At 53.4% G+C, this 9,904-nt stretch overlaps 1 protein-coding gene across 1 annotated transcript; it reads right to left on the reverse strand.

The window, feature by feature from the left end:
* Positions 1-1,629: 1,629 nt before the first annotated feature.
* Positions 1,630-9,887, reverse strand: xkr4 (XK related 4). The gene is made up of 4 exons (XM_086173255.1): positions 8,549-9,887; positions 3,764-3,963; positions 3,293-3,647; positions 1,630-2,875 (listed from the first exon to the last, which is right to left on the reverse strand). Exons 1-4 carry the CDS (start codon positions 9,295-9,297, stop codon positions 2,254-2,256), a joined length of 1,926 nt encoding a protein of 641 aa, XP_086029381.1. The 5' UTR covers positions 9,298-9,887; the 3' UTR covers positions 1,630-2,253.
* Positions 9,888-9,904: the final 17 nt, after the last annotated feature.

Consider the following 9,904-nt stretch of genomic DNA (forward strand, 5'->3'; position numbering starts at 1 on the left):
AGAGATTATCCCTTATCTGATTTGTCATTTTTACCGACTTTTTACTTTATCGGCCCGCCATCGGAGCCTCGGGGTTTTACCCCCGAAGCTACGACCAGGTTGAGCCGCTCCGTCTGGAGGTGTTCGCTGCTGCCACCTGGTGGCCAGCTACCGTTCTCGCCGCGAATAAACCCAGCGATCCGCTCGCCGCTCACCTACAAGTACAGTACCCTTCCTCTTCCCCTTTGGGAGCAAGACTTGTAGCTTTTTTTTTTTTTTTTTTTTTTTTTGCCTTTGTCCTCCTGTGCTCGGGTTCTAGCGGCCCCGCTGCCGTTTCCTGTGCTTCTTCAACTCTTTGAAACCCGCGGCGCTTCTCGCGGAGCGCCCACACACTGTTGATGCGGTGAAATGAAAAGCGGGGAAATAAAGACACGCAGCGGCGAATAAGGCGACGACAACCAGAAACGTCTGACCGTGAAAAAAATAAAACCTCTGAACTGCATCAACGGGAAAATAACCCCTCCAGAGTCGACAGTGCTTTTAGTTTGAAAGTCCGTCCGCGCGTTTGTGCGTCGAGAATCTCCGGTGCTTTTAATCTGAAAAGTGTTTGTACGACGGGTGTAAAGAACGAATATGTAGGGATTCTGCAGCAAGCAGGGGGCGGGGTCAGGGGGCGGAGCTTAACCCAGGTCATCGGAGACATGATTGACAGGGTGGCCTGCTGATGACCCCGCCCACTTGTGCTTTCCTGTCCGCCGCCGCCGCTAGAAAAATAAACCGTATTGCTCTTGTGACCCCAAAACGAAAGCGCCGAACCTTCCAATCCAGTCGCAGCGCTGGCGGCAGGTTATGTTTCTCCCTCAAACAAGCGGGAAAACAGAAACCTCCGCACGCTAGCTAGCGCTGAAGCTAAAGCGGCACGTCCTCCGAAGTAGCGTTGTTTTGAGCGTCGTTCCACCGGGTCAAAGGTCACGCCTTTGGGATCAGCGGCGCTAAAACACGATGTATAAAAACTAAACATTTTCCGCGAGCGTGAAGTAGATTTGCGGGGAGGGGGAAAAAAAACCTACGTCCTCAAACGGGGACGACGGCTTTTCTTCTACTGCATCGTTGTAACATCAAGCTATGGCGCGCGCAACTGAGATGCCAAACACCACGTCCTCGTACGGGGACACGCTAGGAGGCTAACGGCGAAACGCCACGGTGTCCCGATCCTCTTCCGACCACCAAAACCTCCTGAGCTATTCCTCACCACACACACACACACACACACACACACACACACACACACACACAGGACCAACAGTCAGTCACAACACGACACAACGACAGTCAGTTCCCGTCCCGGGCGGAGAAGAATCAGGTGGAATCATGAGTTCTGGTGGCCGAAGCGGCCGCTTGTCCTCCTGGCAGGTGGTCCATCCATCCATCCATCCATCCATCCATCCATCCATCCATCCGTCCGTCCGTCTTCCTCCTCCTCCTCTTCTTCAGGGTCCCGACCACGACCACCAACTGGTAAAGCTGCCAGGAAGATAGTTTTTTCGTGTGTGTGTTTTTGTTTTCTTGGCATTTGGTGAAGTTTGTGTCTTCCTTCCCTCCTTCCTTTCTTCCCTTTCCTTCCTTTCCTTCCTTTCCTTCTTTTCCTTCCTTTCTCCGAGATGCTACATCTTCCAGTCCAGACTGGAACCGCCCTCCGGACCACAGAAGAGACTTTTTTAAAACCCCCGTCGGTCCATCCTTGAGGAAGGTGCTCCGCCTCCTCACAGGCTAGAGGATGTTATTTTTTTCTTTTTTAATTCTTTCAATTTACACGTTTTTTTTTTTTTGTTTTGTTTTTTTTGGCACTAAGAACAGGAGCAAAGTGTGTGTTGTCACGGAGACGAGAACTTCCACGCGCCACTTTGTGAGATTCAAGTGTCAGTTAAGAAAAAAAAAAAAAAAAACAAAAACAAAATAAAACGAAATAAAAAAAGAAAGATGTCTGCTGCTGCTCCGTCCTGGAACCAAAGCTTCCTCCTCCTGCAGAGCGGCGCTGCACCCTGTTGATATGCATTTAAAGAGTTTGTTTTGTTTTATTTTTCCTTGTGTCTTAAATCAGCGCGCAGCGTTTTTCCCTGATGAGCCCCGAAGTCCAGGCGACGGCATCGGCGCGACTCTCCGGGTCACTACCAACGTGGCGAAGGCTGCTGGGTCGGGACGGAGACGGAGGGTAGAACCGCGAGATGTTCTTATTGCCGCCGACGACCTTTGACCTCCGGGGGACCCGGAGGACTATAAGGTGGTTTCGTACTCCAGCCTCTCCTGCACCAGGGCGTCGTCCTTGTACTGCAGCCGCGGCGGCGTGAGGGAGGAGTCTATGGCCAGGATGGCCTTGCGGATGCTGCGGTCCAGGACGTGGCGCTCCCACGCCGGGTAGCGGTTCCGGCACAGGTCGATCTTGATGACGGTTTCCTCCAGGCGTGGGGCGCGCGACGACGGCGTGGACGGCGCCGTCGGACGCACCTGAAACACCGGCATGCAGCCGTCCCGCTCCGAGTACTTCCCGGAGTCGCGCTCCAGCGTGGCGTTGGCGCCGCCGCCGCCGCCGCCGCCACCCCGGTTGGAGCGAAGCGAGTTGGTGGCGCCCTCCGACGGCAGCGTGGAGAACTGGGCGGTGGCGTCCAGGTCCAGGCCCTGGCCGCTCGGCGAGTGTCCGAAGCGCGGGCCGTTGGGGTGGAAAAAGGCGTAGTACATGAGCAGGAAGACCACGCCGGTGAGGAAGCTGCTGAAGATGACGCACAGCGCCGGCACGGCGAAGGCGTCCGTGTTGATCGGCGAGCGGTACAGGTACCAGAGGGCGCTCAGGGCGGCGTTCTCCAACAGGATCACCAGGTAGTAGATGAAGAGACGACACCTGCGGCAGAGAAGAGACTGAAACACACCAGACTGCTGGGGTGTTGGCGCCCCCTAGAGGCAGGGGGTGGTACTGCAGCCACACAGAACAACCTCATGGGGAAGTTATACACACACGCACACACACACACGAGTAGTGGGACACTTGTTTCCGTAGAAACAGTCAATCATGCCCTGTTTTGTCGTTTCTAAGGATTATCCATCGTCTGCACGGCCAATCCCAGCTCTCCTTGGAGCAAGAGGCGGGGTTTAACTTGGACGGGTCAGCTGTCAATCACAGGACATCCAACCATTCACCCTCTTACACACTCAACCAGGCGTGACAACACAAAGAACCCGGTCCGCCGACGCCGTCGCGATCACATGAGCGTCGTCCAATCAGAAACAGCCCTCGTGACGCGCCCGCCCCTCGGCTCACCTGGTGCGCCCCTCCTTCACGTTGAACCAGGAGAAGATGTAGATGATGCCCACCACCATGTCGAAGACGATCTCCTCCCACTTGCTGATGCAGAAGTCCGTCTCGCAGTGGACGATCCAGAAGGTCATGATGCACCAGTGCAGCACGATGAAGATGCCGAAGTACAGCTGGAACACGGAGGCGAACAGGGCGAAGGTGATGACCCGCGCCGCGATGGTGAAGAAGTGCCAGCAGAACTGAATCACCACGGCCAAGTAGCTGACGGGCTTCTTGTCGTCCCGTGAGTCTCGCAAGGCCTTCTGGTAGGAGGCCAGCGCCCAGGCCAGAGACACCAGGGACGCCCCCGCCGTCATTCCTGCAGGAACATCAGGCCTCCGTTGTTGGTGTCACGTGACCACGAGTGGCTTGAGCTGAACATAGGCTCCGCCCACTGTTCTATCTGTGTGTGTGTGTGTGTGTGTGTAGTAGTACCTTGCACGGCCTGCAGCTTGTGTGTCTGGATGATGATGCACAGCTGCAGCACCAGTTGCGGCGCACTCTCCAGGAAGGTGGCGAGCAGGTGCAGCATGCTCACGTCGGCGAACTCGTACACCATCCTCCAGTAGTAGCGCCAGCGCTCCGTCTCGCCGCTGCGGCGGCTGCGGACCCCCAAGTAGATGGTGTGGAGGTACCTGGCGGAAGGAGATGGCGCGGGCGTGAGCGGGAAAGGCGGGATTTGAGGGAACGAAGCTGATTTCCGAGGCCTTTTACGGGTGCGGTGCCTCTAATGGCCACTAGGGGGCGACAAATCGCACTGAATGCAAGTCAATTCAATGACATCATAGTTTGTTGACATTTCTGATTGATAAATAAATAAACTGGAATAAGCAACATCCAAACTTTTCAACATATTTCATATCAACCATTGATCAGAAAATACTTTTAAGACCCATTCAAGCCCATTAACTTTAAGATCATCTTTAAGGGAACACCGTTTCAATGTTTTCTTGTGCAATAAAAATAAAAAACACTGTCCACTGTATAATAAAATTATAGAAGACAGACACGAGAGAATTTTAGGCAGTTGGTGGAGGAACTTTCTCCATGCGGTTACATCGGGAAAGGCGTGATTGCAGCATGGACACACACACACACACACACACACACACACACACACACACACACACGTGCCTGGGGCGGGCGCTGATGTAATCCATCTCTCCCAGGTTATTCCGTCACCACGCGTCTCCGACGTCACTGACGCCATTTAGCGGCTGGATAATGAGGCGTGAAATGAAGTCACTTTGTCAATAAAGGTTTTGAAAATGAAATCTGGGCCAAGCTGCATGAGTGTGTGTGTGTGTGTGTGTGTGTGTGTGTGCGCGCGTTTGTCCCAGTTCTGACTGCTCCGCTCACATCCACAGTAAGGAAAAGAGTCAAGTCATTCGGACTCATATCCAGTATTATAGATATCAAGGCCAACGGCATCAGTGTCGTCATGGCAACGCCCCCCCTCCCCTCTCCTCCACGCCAGCAGTCGTAACTGTCCTTTTGGTTGCGTGGAGAAGCTTCCACAGAAACACGGCTCCACCAGACCTCCAGGAGAGCCTCTGGTTTCAGGCCGTCCAGGAGGTCTGAAGGTGGAGCTGCAGCTGCAGGAGATGCAGCAGACGGGGGCCTTCGACACTCCAGGATCCCTCAGGATCTCTGAGCTGAGGACCTTCTGGTTTGCATCTTGCACGGAAGCTGAGAGTGTGTGTGTCTGTGTGTGTGTGTGTGTTTGTCCAGCATGAAGGTGGTCAAAGTCAAACATTTGCTCCATTCAAGGTCGTTTCTCGTTTCTTCTTAAGTTTTTGTTATTTCTGTGTGTGTCTCCTGGTCAGAGACCTGCTTTGTTAGGAGGACACACACACAAACACACACACACAAACACACACACACAGGTTTAAATAACAATGGCGGAAAATTAAATATTTACGCCCTGTAGTGTAAAGGAGATTCCAAACTTGGGGCACATTATATCGCCATGGCAACTCAGGGGCGGCGGGAGGGGGGGGGGGGTGTTAGCACTGAGCTCATTGGCTCATTAATAACGGACTACTGGTGTGTTCATTGATGCAATATGGCCAGATCTCTCTCTCACACACACACATAGTCAGTTTTACCTTTAAATTCCACTCCTTACAAATGTATTCATGTTTTGATAATGTTTTGTCACGTTAGAGGGAAACCAATTTAGGGTAAAATAGCGAGGATCTCTCGGGGCGGACAAACACACCCTCGGCGTTTCCTGTCATTCCTGGTTTCACTTCCTGTTTGTGTTTCCAGGAAACATATATTTGATTTATCGTGATCAATTCAGTGCAGATTTTAAAGTGATTTGCAGCTGCTGTGTCTGCGTCTTGTTGCTTATCTCCGGGGTCATTTCCTGACCGTCCCGGCAGTGTGTGTGTGTGTGTGTGTGTGTGTGTGTGTGTGTGTGGTGTCACCGCCGAGGTGTTTAGACGGACCATTGGACGTCCTGGAGCGAACCCTCCCGCCCACGGCCTCCACGAGATCAGCTCAGGAAAACTGTCTGACGTGTGAGGGAGTATCGACCGGCTCTGCTGCAGGTTCAGTGACGACATCTTAAAACAGTTGTGATGTTCTCATGGAGACACACACACACACACACACACACACACACACACACACACACACGGACGGACAGGCAGAGGCGGCCATTACTGAGCCGAGGTGACAGTCCGTGTCCGTCCCTGTCAGACCGGCTGTCAGTCTCCTCCCTGACGACTCACTTCCCCCTGAAACACTGCGGTCCGCTGCAGGCGGACTGATCCGCCGCCTGCCTTCGCCGTCCTCGTCTCCCGACGCGCCTCTACTTTTTCGGCGTCCATGTATTTTTCTCGAAGGAGAAGCAAAAGACAAGCGGAGTCGCTTCCTGTCTCCGGCACGACGGGCGGTAATCCCATTTAAGTGGCGACGCTTGTCGAGAGCTTCGAAAAGCAGGGTGTTATTATAAAAGGCGGGAAAATGACTGTGAGAATCAGCGGGACAAACTCACTGTTAGCATAGCGGTGTTAGCGAGAAGGTGCTAAAATATCAAACGTTTTGAAACCGTATACCACGGTTGTTCCGCACGAGCAAAAAAATTAGCATGCTAAGCTGACTGTTTTTGTTAGCATCGCCTCTGCACCTCAATGCTAGCCCCGTTTCCACTTCCTGTTTACAGGCTCATTAGCGCCTGCTAGCAGCAGAGAATACAAACGACATCTCGCGGGGACGAGAACCGACGCGAACCGGAGAGGACCGGAACCCCATCGACTTCCCCAGCTCAAAGTTGGCGTGTTTTTGAAGAAAAAAAAAAAAAGGGTTACATAACTCCGTTCGTTTGTTATTCATGAATATTTGAATAAAGAGCGGCCATCATAAAACGCTACCAGGCTGCTAACTAGGATGTACCCATCCGAGGACGTATGGACTTAATGATGTGGCTCCACCACCACCCACATACACACACACCCACATACACACACACCCACATACACACACACACACACACACACACACATTTTCCATGCAGCCCATATAAGACTTTGAGCTCCTTTTGATGGATGGTAGCGCATCAAAACAAACAAAAAGCTAACACGCGCTAAGCCTCGGCTCTCCGGAGGTTAATTCTGAAATAAAAAAGGAACATGTGAAATCAGAAAGAACCAAATGTTCCTCCTCAAATCACGCGAGAATTCCCGCCTGCGCCGCCAAGCGAAGGGAGGGCGCTGAGTCCGCACCTTCTGCCGAGGCAGGCCGTCGTGACGCAGCAGCCCCTCCCCAGGAATCCCTCAGGGACGGCCATTGTTGCCGTTGCCACGGCGACAAGGGATCAGCTGTTGTCAACGACGACAGCGACAACAACAACAACAACAACAATGCAGGGGCGAAGGAGGATGTTTAAAAGGGGATGGACAGGCGGCCGTCAGAGTGCAGGCTAACAACAGGAAGTAAAAGGGGGCAAACAGGAAGTGGAACACAAAAATGGCTGCCTGCTAATCAGCTGAGCCACCTGGTGTGTGTTCAGTGAGTAAACAAAGTCAGACAGGTAAATAGTGGTCAAAGAACCCCTTATTAATACCATGAAAGAAACTCAGTGAAAATGAAAAAGGTGAAATAAATAATCATCTAAAAAAAACGCCTAAAATTTAAGCTACGTTGCAAATGAAGTGAAAAATTCTGCCAAATTCTGAAAGCAGTGGAGACTGTTGGGAAAGTTTAATTCAAGATGAGGACACACACACACACACACACACACACACACACACAGACCCAAGTGCTTATTAAAACCTGAAAGAAATTATGTGAAACTATAAAAATATAATAATAATAAGAAATACTAAAAATTGAATAATTGTGAAAAAATCGCAAAAATTCTGCTGAAATTCTGAGGGCAGTGGAGACTGTTGGGAAAATTAGGATTCAAGATGGCACACAAACTGCACTCACATCCCAAAAAAATGTGTAACCATGACTGAAAATAAGTAAAAATGACAACAAAAACGTATTGAGAAACAAACATAGAATTTAAGCAGCATTGCTAAGGGAGACACACAGTTCTGCAGAAATGTTGCAGGTATTGGAGTGTGTTTGAAGTTTGATTAAAAATGGGGACACACAGACTGCACACACACACACACCCGCACACACACACATACAGACTGTGTCAAGGTTTAAATACTTATTTAAACCCTTAAAGAAATCCAAATGAGCAAAAAATAAGAATATTCCAAAATAAAATAACATGAAGTGACATTGCAAACAATCCCAAAATTCTGCAGAAATTCTGAAGGCAGTGAAGAGTGTCGGGAAAGTTTGATTCACACACACGCACACACACACACACACGCACACACACACACAAAGAGAGGGAGAGAGAGAATACTTATTCAAACCCTGAAGGCAATTGAGTGAAAAAAAATCTTAAAATTGCAAATCAAGTCAGAATTCTGCAGAATTTCTGAGCGCATTGGAGACTGTCGGGAAAGTTTGACTGAAGATGGTGAACACACACGCGCACACACACACACACACACACACACACACACACAGAATACTTATTCACACAGAGAAATGTAGTGAAATCACCACATGAATATTGAAAAATGGAGTCCCAAAATTCTGACTGTCGGCAAAGTTTGCTTCAAGATGGACACGCAAAAACACACACACGCATACACAATCTGCACACACACACACACAGGCACCCCCCCTCCCCCCGAGGCCTACCTCCAGATCTGGCCCAGCTGCAGGATGTGGACGAGACACTGTCCGACCCAGACGCAGAAGGCGTAGGAGGCGGAGCGGCGCGTCCGCCCGCCGCGGCCGCTCCCGGTGCTGTTGCTGGCGGTGTTCCTGCTGGCGGTGGACGCCTGGCGCTGCGGGCCGGCCGGGTGCTGCTGCTGCTGCTGCTGATGCGCGGACACGTCGGCGTGCGACGCCGAGCCGCTCAGCAGCTTGTTCCCGTCCATGTGGCCGCAGTCGGCGGCCGCGTCGGCGCCGTCGTCCGCGGCGAAGTCGTGCACGAACCAGCGGAAGCTGAAGAGCTGCACGGAGAAGGAGCCGAGCACCACGAAGAACAGCGTCAGGCCGAACCACCAGTACTCGCGGCGGAGGTAGTAGTCCACCGACAGCCACACGTCGGTGCCCACGTCGGCCAGATACACGGCCACGGCCGCCGCGATCCACAGGCAGTCCCACAGCGTGTAGCGCAGCTGCTCCCGGCCGGGGCGCGGACACGCCGAGCCGGACCCGCGTCCGCCGCCGCCTCCCCCGCCGCCGCCGCCGCCGCCGCCGCCTCCGCCGCCGCAGCACCGGGACTCCCCGTTGGCGAAGTCCCCGTCTCCGGTGCCCGCCGAGTCGGGCGCGCCGCCCGGGTGCAGCCCCTGCGCCGAGCCGGAGTGCTCCGAGTTCTGCAGCGGCGTGAAGGCCACGTCGCTCTTCTTCATCTTCAGCACCCCGTCCGACTTGGCCGCCATTGTTGGAGTCTTCTAACGCGAGGCGCCTCTTCCTCCTCCTCCTCCTCCTCTTCCTCCTCTCTGGGCAGGACTCGCTCCTCGACGCGGCCGCCTGCTCATCACACCCGGCCGGCGGAGGAAGGGCGGACGGACCGCGGCGCCGTCCCCGCTCCGCCGTTCGGCTCCATCGTGCTCGAGATCCGGGAGGGGTGGAGGTGAAGGAGGAGGAGGAGGAGGAGGAGGAAGAAGAAGGAGGAGATGAGGAGCGAGGGAGGCGTGATGCAGACCCTTCCTCTCTCGGGTCGTCGACCGTTAGATGGATCCCGGTGCCGGAGCTCCGGGTGGGAACCGGTGGAGGAAGGAGATGGAGAGGAAGAGGAGGAGGAGGAGGAGGAAGGCTGCAGCCATCTGCTCCTTCAATAGGAGAGAGAGAACTATGACATCATCGTCCTCCTGGTTTGTGGGGGCTCTCGCACTCCCCCCGTTTGTCTGTCGGTTGCGCACACACACACACACACACACGCACACACACAAAGAGAAGCCCGGCGTAACGGGCGTCGGGCCGGGAGGGATTTTCAGCACCGCGGACAGTTCCGGTCCGGCCCCGGCGCGCATGCGCAGTCGGCTC

This window comes from Fistularia commersonii, chromosome 25 (assembly GCF_037954325.1).
Source record: "Fistularia commersonii isolate RoL2024-O1a breed Wild chromosome 25, RoL_Fcom_v1.0, whole genome shotgun sequence".
In the NCBI taxonomy this organism is placed as follows: Eukaryota; Metazoa; Chordata; class Actinopteri; order Syngnathiformes; family Fistulariidae; genus Fistularia; species Fistularia commersonii.